Source organism: Microcebus murinus, chromosome 10 (genome assembly GCF_040939455.1).
Source record: "Microcebus murinus isolate Inina chromosome 10, M.murinus_Inina_mat1.0, whole genome shotgun sequence".
In the NCBI taxonomy this organism is placed as follows: domain Eukaryota; kingdom Metazoa; phylum Chordata; class Mammalia; order Primates; family Cheirogaleidae; genus Microcebus; species Microcebus murinus.
This window is the reverse complement of record NC_134113.1, coordinates 39,189,868-39,217,824: the sequence shown is the minus strand read 5'-3', so window position 1 is coordinate 39,217,824 and position 27,957 is coordinate 39,189,868. Positions and strand designations below refer to the sequence as shown.

The following is a 27,957-nucleotide window of genomic DNA, read 5'->3' as shown; positions in this document are numbered from 1 at the left end:
ATGTTTTATTGCTTGATGATAAAGTTTTCGCTATCTTCTGTGAGATTTATTACAGGATATTTGATATTTTTAATGCTATCATAAATAGTATCTTTTTAAAGTTTTCTTAATGTTTGTTACTATTATAAAGAAATATAAAGGATTTTTACATATTGACTTTGTATCTGGGAAAGTTGCTAAACTCACTTTTTGATCCTATGAGTTTATCTCTTGATTCTTTAATATTTTTTATATACATCATAATATTTATAAATATAATTTTATTTATTCTTTTCAAGTGCTTATACTGCTTGCCTGACACTTCCATCTTGCCTCTTTCATTCTCCCCTCCTCATATTTTCTTGTCTTAATGCATGGCTAGAATTTTAAGTGGAATGTTGAATAGAACTGATATTAACAGGTATTCATGTGTTGTTACTGATTAAGTGGGAAGTTTTTGACTTTTCACCAATATGTGTAATGTTTGCTATAGATCTTCCTCAGACAAAATAAGATTATGGAAGTTCCCTTGATTCTTCATTTGCCAAGAGATTTTTTTTTTTTTGGTCATGAATTAATGTTTAATTATCAAACTTTATTTATGCACCAGTAGAGATGAGCATATAATTTTTTTTCATATTTGTCAATGTGCTAAATTACAATGACTTACTAATATTTTCAAATCTTAAGCTAGCCTTTTATTCCTGGTATAATATTAATAGTAACTTGGAATTGATGTGTGATTCATCCTATATATTGCTGGATTCAGTGTGCTAACATTTGTTTAGGATTTTGGAGTCTATGTTAATCAGTGATATCAGCAGATAATTTTCTGCATTTTAGAAATTATTTTTTGTTTCACAGTCTTTAATCTTCTCTTGTCCGAAGTGCTTCTCTTATGAGTTTGCTATATTAAATAATGATAACATCATTTATATGTTCATATACCCTTAAACAACAGACTCATAGTCATGTTCAGTCAATTACCAATTCTGTTAAGTCCACCTTATAAATAATATATCACCAGGTTTCATCATTCTCTCCATTTCATCAGCTCCTACACTACAACAGAATGCTATTGTGTTTCTTGGATTACTCTGATAATGCCTATAAGATTTCTCTGCCATAGGTTTGGCTCCCATATTTTTCCATTTTGCAGTTAAGATGAACTTTTAAAATCACACACCCTATTATGCTGCATGTCGTCTTAAAATTTTTTTAGTGGCTCCTCATTGGATTTATTTCAGCTTCTCAACTTGGCCATGTTCTCTCTTATGTGCAAGCCATTGCTCATGTTGTTTCCTGGAAACATTCACGATAGTATACAAACTATAATATTTATGTGGCAGAGCAGGGAAGCTGATAAAGGGGCAAGAGCTGACAAAAGGATGCCACACAGGGAACAATGTATGGAGAGGTGCAAAAGGCAGTTTAGAAGCTGATTTTTCACACACTGTCTATTGTTTAATTTCTACTTGTCCTAACATGTTTTGTGGGTCCTGGAGGTGAGTTATTAAAGTAGTCAAGCTGTACTTAATGCTTATGGATTCTGGATAGCATAGTTTATGGGCCATGTACAAAGCATGACATCTTCTGAAAAAAGTTACAAGGGAGGTGAGGAATTTTGGAAGGTACTAGGGATGGTTAACTTGGCTAAGGAGATACTTGAAGAACTTTCACGTAAAAGAGAAATGAAAGGTATTCTATGTACGTGGATGACTATAGAAATTATGAACAACTACAAATGGGCAGAAGTATAAAAATGCAGACTTTGTCTTCAAATTAGGAAGAACTATCTAAAGACTAGACTCCTGAGACAGTAAGTTTCCTCTTGCCTCATATATTTAGGTAGTGATTGGTCAGTTACATAAGGGAAATTTATATATTAGGGCAGTGATTCTAAAACACACTCTCTGGGGCTTGGACAAAAGAATCAGTAGTTTTGGAAGCTGAGTGAGTCTAATAGGCAGACAAGTTTGGGAAGCCCTGCCTTGGGGGAGGTTGCAGTTCCTCAGTAGTTTCCTGTATCATGACCATCTGGAAGAGAGGAAAAGAATACAGGTGCCCAACAACTACTCTCTAGCTTCCAAATGAGCAGAGATGGGGGTGTATATCAGGAATCTATATGTTTAAGATTATTCCCAGGTGATTCCCTTTTATAGCTGGGTTTGGAAACCACTAGTTTATATTACCCTTTTAAGGTAAAGTCTTGTGTACAGTGTTATCTGCAATCAAGCAAGGCACTTGACAGATTTATTTATGGTATCTTTCTGAACAAAATATGTAATATGAGTTAAGAATAGCACATCCAGGACTAAGAATCAGTTTGATAGTCAAAGTGATTTGAATTCTGATTCTAGTTCTATTACCTCGTACTAGATTTTCAAAAATTTACTGTCTCAACCTTAATTTTCTTATCTTAACATGGGGTGATAATAACTATTTCAGAGATTCATTTTGAAGCTTAAATAAACTTGTTTATGAAAAGAAAGTATCTGGTACAGTGTCTGGTCATATTGGGTTCTTTTCTAAAAATCTGTGGTTCTATGAATGCTGAAATTAGTGGAACAGTGGAGCACATACACATGCTTGATGGGTGTGTGTTTCCCTTGTTGCTTTTTAGTTTCAGTGTTTTTATGGAGCACTTTTTTTAATATTCAATTTTGGTTTAGGTATATAATTGGTATTTTAAAGACCATAGGCATGAAGAATAATGCCTTTCACTAGCTATTATTATCATTTTTTGTTGTTCATGGCAAAGGTGGAGAAAGAACACTAGCTATTATTTTTAAGCCAAATATCATTCATGCCTAAAATATTTGTATAAATTGAAAACTTTAGATAAAATTTTATTTCATTATTTGTACTCTAAATGGTAGGAAGGAATTAACTGTGTGCTTTTTTTTTTTTTAATCACAGGTTTATAGGAAATCTGTAAACTTTTGTTAAAATGGAAAACTATGAAGAAAGAAAAAGATAGCAGTTGGAGTTAAAATTCCCAGATGAATATTTCACTTCCGAGGGTTCAGCATTTAAAAACGATATGCTGATTTGGAAGGTCCTGGGAGTAAATTGCAAACTTTATTTTTTTCATTCAATCAATGGATTTTTTAATCATTCCTTGGAGTTGATGAAGTTTGGAGACAGTGTGTGATGGGAAATGTGGCTGGCCAGTGTTTTCCTAGTGATTGCATCTTGGATTAGTTTGCTGCAATTTTGAAGAGATTCCATTTTGAAGGGCAAGAACCTAATGTGATGGATTTATCTTCAGAAATGAACAGACATGGGAAGAATCCAGTGAGTCACAAGCTAGAAGATCAGAAGAAGGTAAAACAAATAAATTTCTTTTTGCTTAGTTCTTTTTGTTTATGCTTAAAAAGAATTTTATAAATTGAAAATGAATGTGCCTTATAAGATAAAATAGCATGCTATTTCATGGACATAAATCCTGCTAGATTATCTAGGAGACTGTTGCCGTGGGTCTGGATTTCATTACCAGTTGGTGATTTTGTTTCTAAAGTCTTCTGAATTTATCCATCCATTGGGTCAGCAGGGATTCCAATGTGTTCTCTCACTCTTAACTTTATGCTAGTGGCCTGCTGACCAGACGTCATATGAACAGTTCTCTGAGATCCAAGGTGAGGCATGAGTCACAGGCATCTCTGGATTAATGGAGCAAGTTAGAGTTCTCCTAGAAGAGAACACCTGTCTTCCTGCCATTATAAGGCACAGGTGCATTGGAATTTCTACAATTTCATGTACTTGTGACATGTCAGCTGAGGCCATCTCACTTTTATAGCTGCCTGGAAAGAAAGTCATGAGGCAACTGTGAGCTTTGGTTTGACTCTTTATGTGTGACGTTCAAGGAACTAGTGGAAAACATCAAGAAAGGACTATGCTAACTTTTTGGTTTTTTTTTTTTAAACAGATTTAGAGAGCTGCTGAGTAAGAAGTTAGGAATTGAATACTGAAGGTTGCACTTAAGTCTCAATTTTTTAGCCTTTTAGAAACTGTTACCTGCTCCACTGCTGCACTAAAGTGCTCTCTTGATGGTTCTTATTAATCAGAAGGGTCAGAGATGGTGCCCAGGAGAGAAAGCCCCATTCATAATGAAATATATTATCTTTTGTGGTACTCTCATTGACTATGTTAGTACAGGAGAGGTGTGTGGGGACCCAGTGGCTAAGGCAAATTGAGACAATAGAAAGAAAACTTTTAGTTAAATGTGGATGCAAGAGGCATGATTAAGGTTTGTATGTGCATCTATCTTAGAAATTTTGTTTGCTAGTCACTGTGCATATCCCAGAAAACAACTAGCTTTTTGACAGCTTTGGAAGAAGTTTAGAAGAGGCTAAGCTGAGTCAGTGGCTTATTAATTTTGTTCATCAAACATGGGGCTACAGTAATCCTTTTGTCGTTAATAGAGACAGAAATACATGGATTATGCCCAGTTTGGTCCATTCACTGGGTTTACCGGCAGTATAAGTAAATCTCAGAAAATAATAAATACTGTAAAAAGTCAAGATACTGGGAATCAATTTTCACCTCAATATGGGTATAAATTTCTGTACGAATAAGTGTGTTACCAAGAATTCCATTGTTATTACAAATGGTCAGCATTTGTTTTTTCTTCCTGGCACTAGGGTGTTAACTCAGAAGAAATAAAGAGGTAAATTTCAATCTAAACCATGCTTGGTAATTTCTTAACTACTAAGGAGTCTTTTAATCATTTTTCTCTATCTACTCTTTAAATGTCCTGAACTCTGGTGGTAATTTGCCTACTATATCGGGCAGATGGATAGAGAGGTGAGTGATAAGTAAGCAGTTAATATTACAGAGTTACAACTTTGGATAGAGGTCCTGCTTTTCTGACATGAAAGAAAATTACCTCTGCAGGTGCTATCCCTTCATTTCTTGACTAAGAAATATTGTCTGCAAACACAAGTAGGATTGCTGGCTGAAGAATGAAACTGATTCTTAAAGTCATTCTTTGAATTCCTTTTGTGGAAATTTAAACAATGCTCTTGGGTGATGGTTTGTTTCCTAGGCCAATTCACAAAGTGTTGTTCAGCTCATACGTAATATACTAATGGTGATAGAGTTTAGACAAACCATGGGGAACCATAATTCTGTGGAAAAATAAAAAAAATACCAGCTTGCTGATGTGGTTCAAGAGGATTTTCATCTCACTGTAGCCTTACCTTCTATTCAGTAAGGAGCTGGGGGAAGAGTGAACATTTTCAATGAGCAGTATGAAGAATGGAAAATGGGGTTCTAATGACTTTTTGGCCACCCTACCAATGTGGGCTTTCCAAAACAAGCTGTGATATGTAAGATCTGCAAATAAGCCAGAAACCCAGATATATACACATATATGTTTATTTTTATGTATATATGTAACTTAACAAATTTAAAGCTAAATATTTTGTTAGCTTCAAACTTGTTAAGTGTCAGCAGAAATACCTAGTCATAATGACATACTGTTTTGAATTTATATTAAGAAGAAAAATGAAATGTAACATCATAAATCTTTGCAGACAAAGCTATGGCCGCTTTCCTGCCACCACATAATTGCTAGTAGAGATGAGAAGGTCATTTTTGTAATTGCTTCAAGTGCTTATAGTCCTTCATGATGAATTAATTTAGCAGGCACAGTGTTCCACATTGGTGAAATAAAATGCATTTATCTTGACTCCTGCCTCCATGAAGGGATGAAGGATCTTTTTGGTATTACTGAAAAAGTGTCACTGTATTTGGTATATTGTACATATTCAAAGCAAGATGCATTAACCTGGATGGAATATAGGCACCTGTTCTAAGCACTACATAACTGATCTCTTGTTCAGTCTATATATATAGCTTATTAGCTTTGGTTCTTAATTTAAGATATGTGGCTTTGTACTTACTATGATCTACTTCCAAGTAGAAACTGTCAGGATACTGACTGTAAGAGTATATATTCTACCAAGTGACTAGGTGAATGTCAGGGAAGAGGTCATTTATGAAGTGCATATTATAATGCCAGGAACTGGCTTGATCCCTTCTAGTTTATTAAGAAAGTATCTTCCTGCAAAGATAAAAACCACTTTTACCTCTTTAAGGTTTGAATGCTGTAAAAATAATTATCAATTCCTCTGGAATTTATATACTGTTATTTAAAAGTGTGTGACTTTTGGGGTTTCTTTTAAATAATGCCTCATCACCTTACTAAATTTGAACAGAGGATGAAAGTTCTAAGACAGCATATCCACAAGTCCTATCTGAAATGCTCTTCATTATGAATAAACAGAGGTGTGGATCTTCTTGGAGTTAAAGAAAATAATTCTAAGAATCTTACAGGAGGTGAAGAGAATGCTTTTAAGTATCTCAAACCAACTTGGATTAGCATAGGACTAGCTAGCATTCAATGGCCTTTTTGATTTGTGTGATTTTTATCAGCAAAACTTTCAGTTAGTATTGGCCCATAATCCAGCTCTTGGCATTCAGTTTCTGGACTGCCCCAGAAGGGAAAATTATCAAGGCATCTCAGTTCTCCTTAATGCCTATAATGAGGTGTTTTATTTTTGAAAACTGACCTTTTGACCTTTGCACATTGATGCCAGTGAGGTTGGTATATTTCTTTCTTTTAATTTTATTGCCCACTGGGATTATTTTTACAAAAACCCAAGCCCAAGCATAGTGAAAGCTCAATGGGTACAAATGTCACTGCTATATAATAAACTGTGACCTTGAACTGAAAAGCAGAGCCCAGTGGATTTTACTGTCAGTCTAATTGCAGCAGTTTGAAATTCACACAACCCTGGGATGCTGGTTTATTGCTCCATGAAGATTTTGTGTATTAAACCAAAGCATTTATAATAGTAATTTACTAGGTAGTGATAAAAAAGGTAGCAGGATATACACTTCAAAATCATGGCAAGGAAATGTAATAAATATTCAGTGTCCTGTTGGACTTATGTTGTTGCTCTACTCTAAACCAGAAAAGGATGAGCAGTATTATGGCATATGCAAAGGTGTTTACCTTTATGGAAATGTATATGATTAATGTCATCTTACTTTTTCACTACTTAAAATCATACATTTATATATTAGGTTAGTCAGCATTATTTTTACCCTGCTGTGAAAAAAGTTCAAGATAAATTCCAGCATGTTTGTCTTTCTAAGAGATGGCAGTTTATTTGAGAAGTAGCATATTCAGGTATAGTGTTTGAAATGTGGAGAACTATGTAAAATGAGAGAAATTATTGTATTATTTGATAGAAAGGAGACATGCTGACATAGAAGAAGTCTCTTAAGGCCTGCCTCTGTGATTTATTGGACTTAAAATTGGTTTTAAGCAGGGGATTAGAGAAAGCATAATTGGCAAGTAACGAGTGTTTTATCAATGTTTATTCACATAGACAGGTTTTTGTTTTTGTTTTGTTTTTATTTGACATCAAACAGAAGTTTAGTCCAGGCACACATATTTGCATGTAACTATGTGAGGTTACTCTAATAGTTTTACCAGAAACTTCACTCACTTATGATTGCCAGTGCTTTACAGAGTAGAAGTATAATACTTTATCAATTTAAAGCTAGCCTAATTCTTATTTTATCATTTTTTTATTGTGGTGATTCTTTTAACATCGACTATATTGTTGCATTTTCTTGCAGTGATGGTAAAATAATATACATAAGTGTCAAAGAAGTGTTACTGGCTTATTCTCACAGGTGTTGTGGACTACTTGAAATTGTTGATGTTGGAAACTGATTAAAGACCTGTCTTAAGAGAAAGCATAAAGATAAGTCCCTAAAGAAGAAGAGAGAGCTTAGTGAGGATAGATCTAGACCTTCATTCTTTGATCTTCTTAAAAAATAGATTCATTAAATGGTCCTTTGTTTTTATAAATCTACCTGACTTTATTTATTTATTTATTTATTTATTTATTTATTTATTTATTTATTTATTTATTTATTTATTTATTTATTTAGTGTGTATTAGATAGGTTAAAGGAACCAGGAAGAATGATGAGGTTTCTGAAACAAAATCACCTCATTTATTAATCATCCAATTCTGAAGCATGGCTGCTATTATGAATGGATTATGGTGGGGTTTTCAACCAAATTGGTTAGTCATCCAATTTCTGATTATCCACACTTTTCATTTTGAAATAGTTTGAGGAGCCATTTTACAATGTTATACAAATCTGGAGTTAATGTACAGATATAAAAATGAATGTCAAGTTCACAAAGAAACTCATACTGGAATTGTATCATACTGTGATGTCAATTAAGACTCTCCTTAATTTCTACCTCTGCCTCATCATCATCTGTAAAGTGATGCCACAAACAGCTGTCTCAGCTATTTCACCTGAAGTTCTCTAAGAGTGCATTAAAATGACTCTTTTTCAGCTCAGAAGTTATTCTAACAAACTTCTCTCTCAGATCTGAACTTGAATGGAACCTCCTTTAAAACCCCCTCTATTGTACCACATAGATAGTCCTCAAATAGACTTCTGAGGATGTATATAGCCACCTACCTTTTTGCTCCTGGCACTATACATTTTTGATGTGTAAACAGACTTGGGATGACAGGAACAAAAAGAAAACCCTGGAAATAGATAAAAGGGAATGATATGTAAGCATACTCCATGGTCCTACCATTTTGTTCTAAACTAGACCATGTGCTTTTTCGTGATTGGTGGATTTAAGGTGTTAAGAGATATAATGACCCCATATTTTCATATAGGTAGAGAAAATAGTCCTGAGATATATATTATAATATATACTATATACTATGATCAGATAGGCTATACAATCTGAACATTTTGAAAACAGAATTATATGTAAATTTATGAGTATTGATTGTCATTATGATCTCAATGATACTGATAGTAATGACTACTAACATATAAGGTTTGTTGAATTTTAATTTCTGTTTCTTCATAAATCCCTTTCTCTGTCTTGAGTCTAACATGTATTTTCTTCTGGCTTTTATCATTTCATATAGGTATGAATATATGACACTAATTTTTTTGCTAAAATATATTGAAAAATATGTATATACCAGTGCAGAAAACTTAGAATACAATAATGCACCAGTTTGCTCTCACCTTCCTATATACACATCATTAAATTGTATATATTTACATCTAGTATATATTCACATAACTTTTTAAAGCAAATGTTATATTATTTTAAACCTGTTTTGAATGGCCAATCATATCATTGCCAATTTCTCTTTGAGACTGCGTATTTTAAAGTGGCTGGAAATTTTCTCCATTTGACTATCAAAAATGTACATGTTTGAACATAACACAGTCATTTAAAAAACAGTAGTTCAGCCCTGTCTAATTGCCCCTCTTGAGGCTCCAGATGAGTATAACCAGGTGGACTGAGAATCCAGAAAGCTTACCGGGAGGTAGCCAAGTGGGAAGAATCCAGGAATGCATGTGAATGTACTACAAAAGAGTCTGAGTGTGATGATCAGGAAAGTAGACTTCTCATTTCCAAGTGCCAAATATTTGAGACTAATTGGAAAACAACATGATCTGGCACTAGAATAAAGTGAGGAGCAAGAACAAGGGGTAGAAGCAAGGAAAAAGAGAGATAAGTTGGGAGTGGTTGCCATGCTGATTTGCTTCTATGGACAGCAGGCTGTCTACTGGTGATCTGGGCCATCTAAGTTTATAGCAGTAGGATAGGATGAACAGAATTGTTTTCTTATACAGGGACTGACAAAATGTCTCCAAGATATCTGATATTCAGTGAATATGCAATGCTTGAGATAAGAGTTACAAAATAGATTTAATGATATGTTACGAAAGCAGTGGACATGAGAAATTCTGCATGTTTTGTATACATATTTTTAAAAATTTGACTGAAAAATAAGTGGAAAACCATCAAAATCTTTGATTCTCACTGTAGCATCACTATTATCTGGGGGATTGTAAGAATTATAAGAATTAGAGTCTCAGGCCCTGCTCCAAACCTTCTAAGTAAGAATGTGCATTTTAAGATTCCCCCAGGTCATTCTAATGTATGGTAATATTTAAGAAGCACTGTCCTACAGACCATTTCTGATAGCTTCTTCGGAGGATTAAGTTACCTACCATTGTGATGTGTTCAGTAAGATGCCCTTTATTTTCTATCTTCTGGTTCCTATATCCCTTCCTGACTCCCCTCCTGGTGTTTCCTGAAATTATCAGCCAAATAAATTACTTGCACTTGGATCATTGTTTTAGCATCTGCTCTGGGGAAACATAAGCTAAGACATTATATACCTAGAAATCTTGTATTCATACTTCACTAGCTTCAGTCAGCTAGTGTTGGACTCTGTTAACACAGATGTTTGGAATTTAAACTTTTTAAGAATTCTTCCACCCTTCTTATTCATTCCTATTTTATTCATGAATATCCCAGTGCATGCCCAGACCAATGATAATATCAGCGCTTGTTCAGTGTGGCTAGCCCTTTATTATAAGCACTGAGTGGACAGGTGACCCTTACAAAGAACATCTGCTGCCATCACCCACTGCCTCCCCATTGTTAATGGCCTCTGCAGCTGACATTGCCCCACACAGTTGCTGAAGGAGCTACCAGCATCTCTTCCCATCTTCTACCTTCATCTTCTTCATTATAAAATTCGTAATTATGAGACACTTATTGAATCAGATGCTTGGTGTTTGGGATTTGGAGTGAGGTTCATTCCTCTCTTCCTCTAGGGATACACACATACACAGTGTCTAAATGGGATCAAATAACTAAAATTGTAAAAGGACTATATGTATAAATGCCCCCAAGCTCTCCTAAAAGGGCGTTATCTCTAAGAAGCTGTAGTGCCTTGGGTCCAGAAGCCAAATCTGGATTTTTGACTCCTTCAAAGCTGGATTCACTGCTTTACTGAGCAGAACCATTAATACTAACCAAGTTAGTTGTAGGGATGAAGATGGACAGAGCTTTCTTGAAGAGGAGGACCCTATTAGGTGAGTTTATCACAAATGAGCAATACAATGAAAAGAAACCATGATGCTCATGACCCTACCTTAGTCTGTTTGTGTTGCTATAACAGAATACACAAACTTGGTAATCTGTAATGAACAGAAATGTATTGGTTCACACTTCTGGAGGCTTGGAAGTCCATTATCAAGGTATTATCTGTTGAGGGCCTTGTTGCTGCATCATCACATAGACAAAATGAGAGAGCAAGAGGCAGCCAAACTCGTCCCTTTATATTGGCACTAATCTCACCCATAGAGGTGAAACGTTCATTGACTTGTCACCTCTTAAGTGTCCCACTTCTTAATACTATTAAAATGACAGATTTAAATGAGTTTTGGAAGGGACATTCAAACCATGGCACTACCTCTAGCAGAAATAAACACTGACCACTAATAAAACAGCTCACTATTTTGTGCAAGACCTGACTCATCAGACTAGCCTTGTCTTTGGGAGGATCTAGTGAAAACACGGGATAGTAGCAAAGAGCAAAAGGTCTAGGATAAGACTACCTGAGTTTGATTCCTGACTCTGGTACTTTGTCAATTAACTCAACCTCTTTCTTCTCCCAGTTTTCTCAATTGTGTTATTTCCTAAAATCATATTTAAAGCATTTGGAATAATACCTCACACCTGGAAAACAGTTAATGAATGGGAACTTTGGAGGTAGACAAAGGAGTTGATCATGTTCTCTCTTCTGGGGGCAGAAGTGTTACTCCCTTCGTCACTAACTTCCTATGAGTTCCCAGAAGTGCTAGTGCTGCATGACTTCCTGGTTGGCTCCAGCTACAGCACCCCTGCTTAGATTTCTCTCTTCCCTCTGCATATAAAAAGCTAATAGTAAGCTCCCCAAAAAGCGAAGGGCTTCTTTACTTGGGAGTGGGGACACACACACACACACACACACACACACACACACACGTGTGTGTGCATGTGCACAAAATAAAAAATAGAAATGGAACTAATTAACCAACTCTCAGTTCTCCACCCTAGCCGCCCCAGGACAGAATTTCCTTGTGGGTCTGGGCATTCTTCATATTGGCCTGGGTGTTACTGGTTCATTTTAGGCCCTGGCACAGCCTGCTGGTTCCCTGGAGAGAACCAGAGGAGAATTAGTGCTAAAGATATTTCATCCTAATATATGGATACAATGTCAACCACATGTGACTAGATCTCAACCCTAGAGCTAGTCAGAAGAATCCGTCGGTTCAGACTTTATTTCTCTTAGGATGGCACATTTTATAAACCAAAATACTTTCTGGCCATGGCATGTTGACAAGAACAAGGCATTTTAAATAAAAATTCATGATCCATTTTAAATAAATGCACTGTCATGCATTTTAAATAAAAATGTACTCCCTAAATCCTAAATATTAGTATGAGTTTTGTTTATTTTCAAGAGGAGTGAAAAAACACTGAACATGGGGAAGATTTTCCATATATCAACTAACTCATGGCTTTATCTCTTCTACTCCCCAAGTGAGGGAGAATGTGTGAAAAATGTCTAACAATAATATGTGATAAAATAAACAGAAAATAATAAAATAATAAAATTATTTTATAAACAGAAATGTATTGGTTCACACTTCTGGAGGCTTGGAAGTCCATTATCAAGGTATTATCTGTTGAGGGCCTTCTCCTGATAAAATAATAAAATGTTAAGCATAGATGGTAGTGTTGGGCATATAGGTGTTCACTGTAAAAATTCTAGTAACTTTTCTGTGTATTTAAAAATATTTACAAAACAGCATGGAGGAATATGTTAATAAGCTGTGATGCTGCTTTCAAGGTAGCCTAGTAGCATATTTATAGTTTCCTTGCCCTCCTTCTCCAAGCTTGATTCTCCCCCTCTGTGTAACTTGGGAATCAAGTGGGCTTAGAGGATTTATGAGAGTTAAGAGAGGCTGACTCAGGACTGCTATTGCTAGCCTTTTAGCTATAAAGGTGGTTTTCTCTATTGGCCTCAGATCCTAAACTGCCCTTGTTACATGATGTATATGGAGAATAAAAATTTTCAATAACTAACTTAAAAATTAATTTTAGGACTGCATCCCATGTCTATTGATTTTTTTTTCTAAAAAATAAATTTTGTGCATTCAATCATTTTGCACATTCCATCAAAGAACACTTTTATTGTGCTCTAATTTGAATCTGGGGATGTTGGATCCAAGCTTTAAGTCAATATAAACTTTTTGTAGTTTTTGCAATAATTCTCTCTGATCAATTTTTTATGTATCATAGAGGTAACTATCTTCATAAATGCTCCCTGGCACATATGCTGGATAGTGTAGTTCAAAATTAAAAGTGTGATATGCCGTATCCCCTGTTTGGAATCTGTTTCTCATGTATATTTTTGCATCATGGTAAAGTAGTTCCTCAATGCGTAATGGACTCTTGGCTAAGAATGTTCCACATCATATTCAGAAGGCTCTACATCAGATTCAAAAGGCTCTACATATTGCTTATTGTCTTCTGGCAAACTAGTCAGGTTTTTTTTAAGTCATTGTTTTGGGGGTAGAGATAGAGTTTTGACTCACTCAAGTTAGTAATTCTGCTCTTATGATGTGTTTTATATATTGTATTTTAGCATATTTTGTTTCAAGAAGGAAATCAGCTGCAGAACTTAGCACAAATTTTAAAAATTTTGGCTGAATTCATTGTGTTTTTTTGCATTTATGTAGTGCCATTGGTGCTCTGTGGTAGATAACAGTAAAACTACTTTATTATGTTAACTGCATTACTATCGGTTTTATTCATTTATACCCAACCCCTCTACCCTGCATAACTGAGTGGATTAGGCTCCTAACCTGTGAACAGCAACCTGTAATTACTAATCAAAAGCACTTTTCCTTACATTTCCTTCCATCTCTACAATTCTATGAAACTGTAGGTCAGATATTCTTTACATCCATATTAGGAACGGGCACTTGCCCAAGGTCATAGAACTTATTAGATTGCATCTTTTTATTTTGCTTATTGGTCTATAGTTTTATTCTTTTTTATTCACTTATGTTTAGCACATTTCTATGTGTGCGGCAGTTTCATATCAAATCATTTATTCCTCAATGACGTCTAATTTATTGTGTTGTTAAAAATCTGTTTAAAGGATGTAAATCTATAGAAGCTTTCCTAGGTTTTCTATTAAACTTTTATGCTACATGACTTGATGTAAAGTATACTTTATTTGAACAAATGTTTTTCCAAAAGCTATTCCCGAAGTGACTTTGCAAAAAGAGGGGGGTGAAAAATGAGTCTAGATTTTAGAGACAACATTTTATTGGCATTAAATCTGATTTGATCACATTACACTTGTCATACCTGGGAAGTTAGATTTGAGGTTCACCTTCTAGTGAAAGGTGACTAATTTCATAAAAATTACACTTGCAAACTTCATTTAATGCCTAGAAAAACATGCTGTGAGGAACACAAGTTACGGTTGTATTTGATAGGATCTACAAAGAAAACTCATCATCAGTGCACATAGGTAGGGCCATAGTCTAGGCTTCTCAGTTTTGCCAGCCCATCAGCCACCACGTATTCTACAAGGCTTGGCTCCCTGGTCTCCTAGCGGTGCCAGTGACACATGTGAGTACATGCATATGTGTGAGCCACCTTGCTCTCCTGTAGTGAAGCAGGATGTTCTATTGGACCACATTCATGTTCAGTATTTGCTCACCATGGTGGAAATCAATGGGAAATAGGGCCTGTCATCAAGGTGAGATTGGTAGCCATATCAAGGCATCTCCACTTCATTTTTGAGAGATGGTTAAAAAAAAAAAAATGAGACATGCCCATTTGGGGCCTGATTTATAATGTTCTTGATTTGTCAGATACAAAATGAGGGTGAGAATTGTGTTCTATATAAATGACCCTTTTGCTTTTCTACTTTGATAAATATTTTTAAATGGAGCTACAGTTGCAAGCATTACATTTTTCTAACCATCTTTTCACAAATGCTTACAGCTGTGGGTTACTCATCAAAATGTACACGTTCAGTTCTAAGGTAAGGTGGCCTCCTTTTAAGAATGTCACTGAAACCACATAGAGGCTTCTGCCTGCTTTTCAAATTTTGCTGCTTGTAGTTAATTTCCCACTTTATGTTTTTCATTAAAATAAGATTTTTTCCTTTAAACTCTTAGCAGCTGCTTGATTAGACAACATTGTTAGGTGTGCCATAGTCGTTTTACCTCATACTATCTCAGTAAGTAAGGCCTCTATCTTTTAACAGTTGCTGGTATTGGCAAATTGAAATGTTTGTAAATAACAGATAAATAACACCTTGTATGTACATGTTATTTTCTAATTAGCGTTGGGAAAGGATTTAGGGTTATACTTTAAAAACAATGTGAACTTCATAATTAATGTCTTAATCTGCTTTACTCTGTAAAATATTTTTATGTGATTATGAATTTATATAGTGATTACCACATTGCTTTGGGGAAAACCCCAAATAATGATAAATAAAAATGTACCCTAACATTTCTGTACCGCTTGCCATTTTATGAATTTTCTTCTGTATCCATCAGCAGGTACTAAATTAGTGGTATAGCCAAATACATGACATTAAAAGTAAATGTGAATGTAACAATGACCTTTTAAAATGCCCATGACATCCAGATTTCTCACTCGCCTTCCTAAAACTCTTCAGTGATGTTTTTAGTATAATCTGAACTCCTTAACATGGCCCATAGAACCCTGCATAATCTTATCCCATTGCCCTGCCAATTTCATCTCCTACCATTCTTTCTTTGATTCATTCTCTTCCAGACGTATTAGCAATCCATCTCTAAATTCCTTGAAAAAAACAAGTACAGAGCTACTTACTTTCCCACATTAACACCTTTGTACTGAGTGCTCTTTCTGCCTGGAGTACTCATTACTCTACTTTTTGCAAGAGTGGCTGTTTCTCATCATTCAGGTATCTGGTATTAGTGCAATTTCCTCAATAAAGTGCTCTCCCACCCACTCTATCATTATGTTCTATTACAGCACCCTATTGGTTGTCCTCTGAACAATCATTTCAATTTGTACCATTACTCATGTATTTGCCTGTTTGCAGTCAGCTTCTACTAGGTCAGGGATACAGCCTATATTGGTCATCCTCATATTGAATAATTTGCATATGTACTCAAGAATTATTGCAATGGCACAAAGAAGAAAGCCTACGTGGGTCCATAAACTCCCATTCATTCAGCAAATGTTTAATGAGCACTTATCAAATTGGAGTATGATTTTTGATAAAAAGCTTAACAAAAAAGATAAAAAATTAACAACTAATCTTGCTCCAAAGAGCTCTCAAACTAGTATACCAAAAAATAAGAAAATAAGAAAACCTTAATTCAAAACAGTGTATTTTTGGCTACAGTAAATGCTCATGGGTATTCTGTCTATATGTACCCTTGGGCCTTTATTTCTTCTTATGAGGAAAGAGCAGGACTTTCAAAGCTTGACTATCTACGCAGATTCCTGCATTTTCCACTGACTGGAGCCTTCCAGCTCTCCCAAGTGAGAGAAATGACAGGTTTAAACGTTTTACAATTTCCATTACAAATTACCTAGCTATTTAATTATAAATTCATCCATGATATTTTATAGGCAGAAGTGATGGCATACTTAGGATTTAGAATTATGGATACTGACAGAGATATTTATGTGATACTTGCACTTTATTATATAGTTTGTATCAAAAATTAACGTTAACATTTAGTATTTGCTTTTTTCCTCCACAAATGTAGAAGAAAAGGATGCTATAATTTTGTTTAGGTTTTGAAATAATTATGAGTGTCCCCACCTACCATGTTAGCACAGACTCTAGTGTCTGCTTCTTGAGTGGTGTTCAAGAACCTGGGAGATGATACTCTTGAAAGTAGAGAGGGGCGGGGTCAGCCCTGCTACAACATTCAGGTCACGATAGACCCCCTAATCTCACAAGTCCATGCCGTTGTTTTTTGCTGGCAGATGGTGCTGGCAGGTGTTTCTGCATTGCCTGTCTGGTGATGCCCATCTATTTCTGGTCCAGGATGTTCTCAGAGAAATGATCCTGCTTCCTAGGGCTAAGCTGGAGTGTACTCCAGCAACTGTAGCTGTAGTACTCAATGTTTGTTCATTTCAGGTCACATATGTAACTACCTCCGAGGTATTAGCTGGCACCAGGGACACTGCATCAGATCTGTTTTCCAGGGTCTTGCTTCCCAGGCTTCATCCCTAAATTTCAGCCACCATTTTTTTCCTACTCTTAAACACAATGTGCTTGATTACACGCCCTTTCCCTGGGTAGTGGGCGTCTAGTACAGTTTTCTAGGAACCTGGGAAGTGCGAATGACTCCAAGAGAAATTTCTAATTACTTCCTTGATAGGAAAGAGAAAACACAAAAATGAAAATTATTCTTTGATGAGTCATAAATTATATAAAATATATGGTGTCAAAAGGTTTGTTATTTCCTTGTCTCTGAAATATTGTAAATGTCCATTCTCCAAAACTTGCAGTAGTGTTATATTTTATACTGATGACCAGCTCCTTGTACATGAACTTGGTGTCTTATAATACCGATTGGCTGAGAGTTTTTTTTCCCTGGAAGAAAGCTATTTTTGTTGCTTAGGAGAGTACTTTCCCAGATAAGGAAATGAAAATTGTAATCAGCTTTTTATATGCTTGTTTTATATGGCAGATTTTTTCAAATATTCAGGAAGATGAGGGTTCCATTAGCGTACACTGTTGTCTTATTTTTTCTCACAGATAATGGGCTTTTCATACTCTTGTTTACAAACATAATTAAAAGTAGGTTTTTGTAGAGAGGAACTTAATTCTAATAGAATGTTGATTAACTGAAGTGTTATTTAGGTTTTTTTTTTTTTTTTAAGTCTTAGAAACCACCTAATAGAAATTTAGGATTATTTTTAAGAGAAAGTGAACCTAGAAGCTAGAACAACTAACTCTTGCAAAGTAGAAACCAGAGCTTGAAAAGTCTGTCTGCACTAACTGATAATAGTATCCACTAGGCACATGTGACTGTTAAGATTTAAATTAATCTAAAAATTAAGATTTTCTGTTGCACTAGGCATATTTCAAGTGTTTGGTCATGACATGCAGCTCATGGCTACCATATTGGATGGCAGACATGTAGAACATTTTTATCATTGCAGAAAGTTCTATAGAATAATGCCTCAAAAATTTCCTGGGTAGAATATGAAGTTAGAAGAATCAGGGTCAGAGTTAGACCAATGAAAGTCAAAGGAACAAGAAAGTTACGGAGTATTTGAAAGAAAGAATTTTATTTACTCATTTTATTTTTTTATTTCTGCATATTGCAGGGGTACAAATGTTTAGGTTACATATATTGCCTTTGCCCCACCTGAGTCAAATCTTCATGCATGCCCATCCCCCAGAGAGTTCATACAACACCCTTTAGGTGTGTATGTACCCAGCCCCTCTTCCCTCCTCTTATCTGCCTGACACCCGATGAATATTATTACCATATGTGCACTTGAGTATTGATCAGTTAACCAATTTGATGGTGAGTACATGTGGTACTTGTGTTTCCATTCTTATGGTACTTCACTTAGTAGAATGGGCTCCAGCTCTATCCAGGATAATACAAGAGGTGCTAGATCACTATTATTTTTGTGGCTGAGTAGAACTTCATGGTATACATATACCACATTTTATTAATCCACTAATGTATTAATGGGCACTTGGGTTGTTTCCATATCTTTGCAATTGTGAATTGTGCTGCTATATACATTTGAGTACAGATGTCTTTTTTATAGAATGTCCTTTGTTCTTTTTGGTAGATGCCCAGTAATCAGATTGCTGGATCAAATGGTAGTTCTACTTGTAGCTAGCTCTTTGAGGTATCTCCAAATTACTTTTCACAGGGGTAGTACTAGTTTGCAGTCCCACCAGCAGTGTATGTGTGTTCCTATCTCTCTGTATCCATACCAACATTTGTTGTTTAGGGACTTTTTGATAAAAGCCATTCTCACTGGAGATAAGTGATACCTCATATGGTTTTGATTTGAATTTTCCTAATGATTAGAGATGTTGAGCATTTTTTCATGTTTTTTGGCCATTAGTCTATCTTCTTTTGAAAAGTTTTTGTTCGTGTCCTTTGCCTACTTTTTGATAGGGTTGTTTGAGTTTTTCTTGCTGATTTTCCTGAGTTCTATATAGATTCTAGTTATCAACCCTTTATCAGATGTGTAGCTTGCGAAATTTTTCTCCCATTCTGTAAATTGTCTGTTTGGTCTCATGATAGTTTCCTTGGCTGTGCAGAAGCTTTTTAATTTGATCAGGTCCCATTTACTTATTTTTATTGTTGTTGATTGCCTTTGGGGTCTTCTTCATAAATCCTTTGCCTAGGCCAATATTTATAAGAGTTTTTCCAACATTTTTTTCTAGAATTCTTATATTTTCACGCCTTAGGTTTAAGTCTGTTATCCATTATGAGTTGATTTTTGTGAGAGATGAGAGGCGTGGATTCTATTTCAGTCTTCTACATGCGGCCAGTGTTCCCAGCACCTTTTATTGAATAAGGATTCTTTTCCCCAGTGTATGTTTTTGTCTGCTTTGTCCAAGATGAGATGGCTATATGAGAATGGTTTTATATTTGGGTTCTCAGTTCTGTTCCATTGGTCTATGTCTCTGTTCCTGTGGTAATACCATGCTGTTTTAGTTATAATAGCCTTGTAGTATAGCTTGATGTCTGATAAATTGATGCCTCCCAATTTGTTCTTTTTGCTTAAGATTGCTTTTACTATACCTAGGAATACATTTAACTAAGGAGATAAAAGATCTCTACAGGGAGATCTATGAAACTCTGAGGAAGGAAATAGCAGAAGACGTAAACAGGTGGAAAACCATACTATGCTCATGGGTCGCCAGAATCAACATTGTTAAAATGTCTATACTACCTACCCAAAGTGATCTAAGATTCAGTGCAATTCCTGTTAAAATACCAACATCATTTTTCTAGATCTACAAAAAACAATTCTATGCTTCATCAAAGAAAGAATTTTAGAGGTCAGACCAATTAATATTATTTACATTGCTTATTTTTGCTTACACAGAGTAACCAGATACTCCCTACTTTAGGAAGCAATATACATGAGCAATGAATGAGATAATTTTTATGTATATGACATAAAAATGATTATCACAAATTATCTATAATAACTTATTTGATAATACATTTTCACTGTTGAACCAACATTCATATTTTCCAAAAATGCTTCCCATGATCTCATGGGAAACTGAATGCTGTTTCAAATCTTAGAATACACTAAGGTCAGCCAACAAATTAGTATCAGAGCAAATGTATTAAGGTCAAAAGGAATCATAAAGTACTTACAAAAATACATGCATAATATTTTCCATCATTTAAGCAAACGATTTAAAGTCATGATTGTATCCATTTATATTATAGTGCAGCTCATCTGTCACATATACTTATTGTCTTCTTGCCAAATGATAAGATCAACAGAGCCATATGTCCCTAAGTTCTTTTTGGATAGAAATTTTTCCTAAAGCTAGAATAAGTAAAATGTTAATAAGAAAAGGCATCATTAGTTAAATTTATGTTTTAGACAGTGTTGGTCCAAATATATTATAGAAGCCCATCTTCATTGAGTTAATAACAGAACACGTTAGGTACAAAATGCAAAAGCAAAGCAGCCCCAGGAAGCTTGGTAAAACCATTATATTCACTGAGAATTTTAAAGAGTAGCATGGACTTTAAATATTACAAATAAGATGCGTGAATATTTAATTTGCCAGGAATATTAAGTTTTGTTAGACTGAAATATAAGTGTTCCCTGTAACAGTTACAGAATTTTAAAGCCAGAGAACCTTAGAGATTATATAGATCACTCTACAAATGAGAAATTTGAGGCTCAGCATTGCTATGTAACTTTCCCAAAGTCAATTGCTGCATGATGTCAGAGCTGTAACCAGTAACAAATGTATAATGGTTTCCAATTCTAGTAGATTTTATTATTTTTAAATCTGGCTGTCCATTATAATATTTATTCTTATTCTACATGTTTTTAAAACATTAATTTGTATACACCAATGATTCCCAAATTTAACACTCTCAGAAAAGCTTGTCGTAATGTTATGAGCAAATAAATAAATGTTTACTGTTATGTTTGACCAGTAATAGGGAAGGAACAACCACAAAGAGCACTTGATGAATTGAGCTTCATTTGCCATTTCCTTGACACTTTCAGATACTGGTGTTGCTGTTCTTCATGGAAACCTTTGTTTGTAATCACAAGATTTTAGGCCCCGTCAGTCCCAGGCCTAAAGCTTCTCTGTATTCCCAGTACCTGGAATGGGGCCTGGTGCAGAATACCTATTGTGTCTTGAATGAATGAATGATTATACTCTCTTATTCAATAAAGATCTTATTTTGGCAAGTACTTACAAAGAAAGAAAGTCACATGAAAGGTTAGGTCTGAATTGTAAACATTCTTATTTTTTTCTCTTTTTCTAAAAGAAAAAATTATGATTTTACTATAATATAGGTTTTTGTTTGAGAAGAGCAAAATTAAATAATTCTCCTTTTAAAATTTTAAAGCCCTTTTGGACTAAAAGGGATTTAGCTGTTTCTCTGGGTGTTGTGCAGCAGGGGATGGAGGCAATGGGCAGTAAGTTAGGACTGGGCACAGCAGAGCAAGACTTAGGAAGGACCAGTAGAGTCCCACAGCCTGGAGCCTGGGTTTCTACACATGTTGATGGGACCTTCAAGCTCCATTAAAGGCAAAGCAGCTGGGACTAACAGAGGCTGGAGTTAAAGGATCTACATACTGAGACAATGATTACTTCAGGAAGGAAACACATTATACTTTTTCCCCTGTAGCAAGGGACTGGCAGCATGAAATAGTAGACACAGGCCTTTCAAGACACAGGCCTTGGAAAGAGACAGACAGTAGTTCAAATCCCAGCTCTATCACTTAATACTGCTGTGATTTTTTTTTTAGTAACTTAAATCACATTGAGCCTCAACTTTCCTCATCTGTAAAGTGGGTTTGTAAGATCTTCTTTCCAGAACATGGCCCACTCAGAGACTATTAGTCAGCATACTCTGACAGGAAAAATGTGGATGCTTTTTTAAAATCACTCTTGTTATCTCTATTTTGTAGATGGCAGAAATAACATTAAGGTTCCAATAAATATATGGGTATTTTCTTAGTAAAAAGATACATGCAAAAGTACACTTTCTTACAAGAAAGTTTACAAAGACTATTTGTCTGTATTTGGATCATCACTGTTTTTTTGCCACAACACTGTGCTCGCATGCAAAACAAAGTATATATATGCATACATATCTGTATATGTATGAATGTATCTACTCTAGGCAAATAAATGTGATTATCTGATAATGACAGCCAGATTTTGAGGTCTGTCCAGAAAGCATCCAGCCAGGTAATATAAAAAATGGAGACATTGATTGAAGAAGATACAAGATACAAGAAGCACTGTACATAGGACGATGATGCCTCAATCCCCTTTGAAGGAGGGACCTTGGGAACTTACACAGTTCTCCCAGTGTCTCTTAACCTCACCCATACATGTTGAACATTCTCAGGTGTTCTGCTTGTTGTAGGCCTTCCAAATTATGATCCCTTTAAACAGATCTTCAACCATCTTTGAAGCGTTTGTGCCACATTTTTATTTGCACTGCACTAATGCATCATTTCCAAAAACCTGAATCATCCAGATAGTTTCCAAGGAGTATTGTTCAAACTTAGCACAAAATTTGATGCAGATTTGTTGTTCTACTTGCTCAGTAATTTTGAATGCAAGGGCCACACAATCACATGCTCACTCAACGGCATCTAGTGCCCCACTGACTAGTACAGTGAAGTCATCATTGTTTACGCATGCGCATTACAGTCCACACCCCTTGGTTGCCGGGTTACATCGCTGTCACCCAAACTGTTATATTAGTAGTGGCTGGATATTTTCTGGACAGGCCTCTTGTATCATGTGTTAAAACAAAATCAATTCACCTAAGATATACAAGTATTTTATATTTAGGTTATACTTTAAAAATACTTAAATAATACTCATTTTGAAAATCATTTCCCAGTGTTCCTATAGAAAAAAGTTACTTCTTCCTGTTTCCAGATTCACATAAGCACTCAGTTGTGTGGCACAGAGGTTGGTGACGGATTGCTGCTGCTGAAGTCTTGTAACTGTGGAGGAGGATAATTGTCCACAGGCCACTGAGAAGGGCCTCAAAAGCCTGGCAAAGATGTCAGTGGACTCTGGGGAATAAAATTTTAACTCATATTTGACTTATTTAAACTTTACCATCAAAGTAAGTTTGTAAGTCCCATGCTAAATACTTAGTTTAAAACAATTTACTTTTTTTTTTTACATAGAAATAGTATGAAGAATCACAATCTGGGACATCTTCAATTGACCTTGAATTTAATTGTCCACAAAATTTATTTTACGAAAAATAAAGGTTAAGAGTGTAGGCTCTGGTGTTAGACTGGGTTTGAACACCATTTCTACTCTCTCCTAGCTGTATCTTCTTGATCAATGTGCTTAATCTGGTTTCTCCAGTTGTAAAATAGGGCAATAATAGTCTTTTCTTAGAGGATTATTGAGATTGCTAAGGGAAATAACTTATGTAAACTTGGGACGGAGTAAGCCTCTAGTAAAAATTAGATTTATTGGCTACTATAACTCTTGCATGATGCAAAACTAAAACACAACCTTAAGGCTCTAAAGGGAGGAAAAACTTGTGTATAAGTCATAATACCATAGTGTAAATGACAAAGGATCACCAGCAGAGGCTATGCTCATACATTTGCATTTGGCACGTCAGGATTTAGGATGACAGAACTTGGATGGGTGGAGGACAGAAATGTAGATGCTTCATTAATGATGGGCTAAGCTCCTAGTCTGCCTTTTGCTCAGGCAAAAGCTTGATTAAGATGAAAAGACTCAAGAGCAGATTTCCCAGCAGAAGGAATGAAGTTAAGACCCCACACTTGTGGTTTTCATTATTCACATAAATATGCTCATTCATAGATTTAAAATCAAGGGTTTGCACATACAAGCTTAGATGTAATTTTCTGCATAGACACTGGTTTTTATAGAGCTCAAGAGGGCAGGTTGCAGAGTCCTACAGATCTGGGCATGAGTACCAAGATTATTCCTTCATTTTCATGTGGTCATAGCCCTGTTAGCTTCAGTTTATTCATTTGAAAGATGGGGATAATAATAATGCCCACTTCATTAGGTGGTTGTCATAACAAAGGTGATAAACCATATAAATTCTATTGCCTAGTACCTATAGGAATGGCTCAAGAAATAGAGGAGGAGGAAATACTGTTTTCAGATGGACAGCCTATCTTGTCTTTTCACTGAATTGGTGTGCCTGAATGCTGCTAAAAGTCATTCAACTGGAAAATTTGGGGAGAAAGCAGGAAGTATGTGAGATAAATACTGTTTTCCTTATGTATAGTTATTTTACATAAGTTTACTGCTCAATAAAATTTCTGTCTACTTGATAAAATCCCTCAATGAATCATTTTCAATTTGAAAGTTTAAAAGGAAAGTAATGATTTATTTTAAAAATCTGTTACTATCATCTCGAATACATTGATATTTGCCTGTTTTATTTATTCTAATGGTTGATAGGATGAATCTTATCAGCCAAATTTCCTTTGTAGATTTTCAGGATTATTCCCTGTGGGAAAGTTTGCAGCATAGGAAATGCCTGTGATGATGTTCCTTATTTAATTATTTTGTACAAACTCCAAAGTTGAAGATATTTCTGGAAAGTTTATAAAATGTACAGTCAATAGTGTTACTTCTACAAAGAAGAAGCTTGTGCTTGGAGACTCATTTCTGGTCTGTTTAATAAGCCATTGTAGATAAATTGATCAGGAAACATTATGCATATCAATTTGACACAGCCATATTCAAGGGTGTCAGTTGATTTCAAAATCATTTAAACACATAGCAAATTATTCTAGATTTGCATATCTTAAGAATGAGTATGCCCATGAGGCAATCCCATGTAAATATATATGCATATATATTTATATTAAGCTTGGATTTGTGTATGTATATGGTTATGTGTTTTTATATATGTATGTATATGTATCTTTATATCTTAGTGTATACATATAAGTCCATCTGTCCTATTTATTATGGATTAATTAGAAAGTCTACCTAATTTTTGATGAAACTAAATGTTCCAAATTTCTGAGATGGTTTGTGAATTGTAAAATACATTTTTCATTCTGTTGAAGTAAGGCATCTGAAATAGAATTCAGTGGTAGCTTACTTCACTGTTGTTACAAACTAGAAATTCTGGGCCACTCGATGGACAGGAACTGCAATTGCTTTGCATGGTGTCTGTCTCCAAAACCAGCTTTGGATTCTGGCTAGCTCATTCGGCTTCCCTCCCAGGTTTCTTGATCAGAAAATTGAAGGCCAGCTGCTGCCTGTCATTAGGAAGCTTTGTGAAAGTCAACATGGGGCTGATAGCTGGCTGGAGGCCGATGGGGCACTGTCCCCACTCTGGCTAAAGGGTCACCTAGAGAGGGCTTTGCTAATTCTGCTTGAAACTTGGTACATGAAGTTATTGCTCTAAAGCAAAGAAGAAATATATCAATTTTAGAATATTGTATATTTTTTGGTCCATGTTACATCTGCGGACTTTTTGAACAGTGTTCAGAATAGGAGGATGGTCATTCTTTGGCTTCACGTAAGCCTTTTTATGGCCAAATTGAGGGACTATTTGTGCCACTCTGAAGCTTTAATAGAGGTAACTCTCTGCCCTTTACTTTTCCTACAGAGGTCTAATCGTGCTCACCCAATTCTTTTTATAATATATTAAAACCTCAAGGGGTGATTTGTTTTTTAACCTCCATTAATGAAGATAATCACATTATGCCCTGTGGCCTGGCAGTTGTTACTAGTCATTTGTGTGATATCTTGGTCAGTGCCTCTGCATATGTTATACTCGTTCACATATGCTGAACTGCTAAATTGCTAAATTTTCCTAGATTTCTCTAAATGTTTTGGCTGAACTATTTCTTCTGTCAGTTGATTACCCCGGTTGTATGTTCACTAGGTATTTTGAATTTCTCCTGCTTTTATCAGACCATTTTATACAGTGCCATATTTTTGTTTAGCAAAGCCTATTGAATGAAAAGAAAATGCTGACATTTGAATGGAAAGGCCAGAGGCCTTAGGAAATGCCAGAGGAATTCTACAAATATCCTTTCTCAGTGGCCTGGACAATTGGGATCTAATTCTTCTTGTGCAGCAGATGGAGGTGGTAAAAACTGAGCTTCTAAATGGCATGAGTCTCTAAGTTAAAGGGCTTGGTGCTGTGCCATGCAAACAGCCCTGCTTTTTTCCAGCCTGTAATAAGGATGGAAGCCAGCTTTCAGAGAAGTCTGGGCCTCTCAGAGAAAAAAGAAACCCAAATCAACACTTGGGTGTCTAGAAATGATCATAGTTTAAAGAATAATGTGTCTGTTGAAAAGGAATGCTACTGTTACACCAAGAATATTAACACAGGACTCTAAGGTATGTGTGTATTTCAATCCCTTAGGATTTAAATAATATAAAGCTGATTACATCTTATTTCAACACATTTGCCTGCCCTCTCCTCCCCCAACTGCTCTCTCTCCTCTCCTCTTCTCTCCCCCATTTCCCTATATTTTTTTTCTTCCAAACAGCCAAAGTGTTGATTTTCTTTGTGATTTTTTGGGAGGTAGTGGTGGGAGGGGAGATTTGTTTTAGGTGGAAGGAAGAGAAATTAAGTATTTAGAGCTTGCTAATTTGTCAAGTGTCCTAATGCTCTCTCCTCATTATTTCCTCTTTTCTCTAATGTTACATGATACTTCTACCTTAGAAACCTTGAGCCTATGAGACTTAACATATATACTGGCCCAGTTTCTGTCACATGATATTGATGTACTAATTTTTGGACACATTTTTCATATATTTGTTTATATTTCAGCAGGTCTACTTAATGCCAATGATTTAAAAAAGTCATAAAAGGAAAATCTTACCAAGTCCTTATTCTTCTTGGAGCAACAACAGAAACACTAATACATTTAACATCTTTTAGCAGAGGAATTATGGATATTGTCTTGCATATTTATAATTGCAGATACTTTATTTAATAATTCTTATTGCTCAGAGGGGAGGTGAAGATGGGGAGGGAAGTATGTGGTCTGCTATTGTGAAAGTTTTGTCACAGAGAAAAGAATATCCACTCAAACTTCTATAATCATGTATCTGTGCTAAGAAAAAAAGAAAAAAAAAAACAGTTTGTAGCCCTTCTTCTAGTTTTTCAATAAATGTGCCCAATCATTGCAACCAGTTTCCACTGACTTGTCAAAATCCTTGTGTATAGTAGTCTGCCAGGAGCAAGACTGGACAGAAATACTGTACAGTAATTGATTTTGTTAGTTGAACATCTGGCAGAACAGCCTGGATATGTATTAATACTTGGAAGGAATGTTCCCTAACTGGAGTAAGTTTGCTACTGGGTTTTAGAGCATTAATGTACGTGCCAGATCAGGGTGTGCTGGGCATAAAACACATAGATGGCAACTTGCAAGTGAGTCAATAGAAGAAAATGAGAAAGAGATGAGAAGCTTTTCACACACACACTGAAGGTTAGAGACCATTTTTCCCCCCAGGATCTCCTTATTGAAGTTTAAAATGGAAACCAGGCAATGTACAGTAGAATAATCATTTTACTTCATATGATTTGTAATTAGGTATTCTTTCTCTTAAATGGGGTTTTGCTTTAATAAATGTCAGTAAGTAAGACCACATTATGAGAAGAAAAGAATTCATTACCAATCTATAATGCCTACAAAGTGCTTCTGTGGTACAAAATCCTACTGATTGGAATTCAGTACTGATTATGTTAAATACTGTCATTTGGCTTGTTTTTTGTCTCACATGTCTGGCACATGTATTGGTAGGTTGGGTGATTTAGTTGTTTTTCTCAT

General features: G+C 35.4%; 1 protein-coding gene across 1 annotated transcript in view; it reads left to right on the top strand.

The window, feature by feature from the left end:
• LOC142873353 (neuron navigator 3-like) overlaps nt 1-27,957 on the top strand; it is a 572,217-nt gene that overhangs the window by 209,318 nt on the left and 334,942 nt on the right. The window contains exon 2 of the mRNA XM_076007151.1: nt 2,899-3,306. Coding sequence (XP_075863266.1) covers nt 3,235-3,306 — 72 coding nt within the window. The 5' untranslated portion in view covers nt 2,899-3,234. The remainder of the gene's footprint in view (nt 1-2,898; nt 3,307-27,957) is intronic.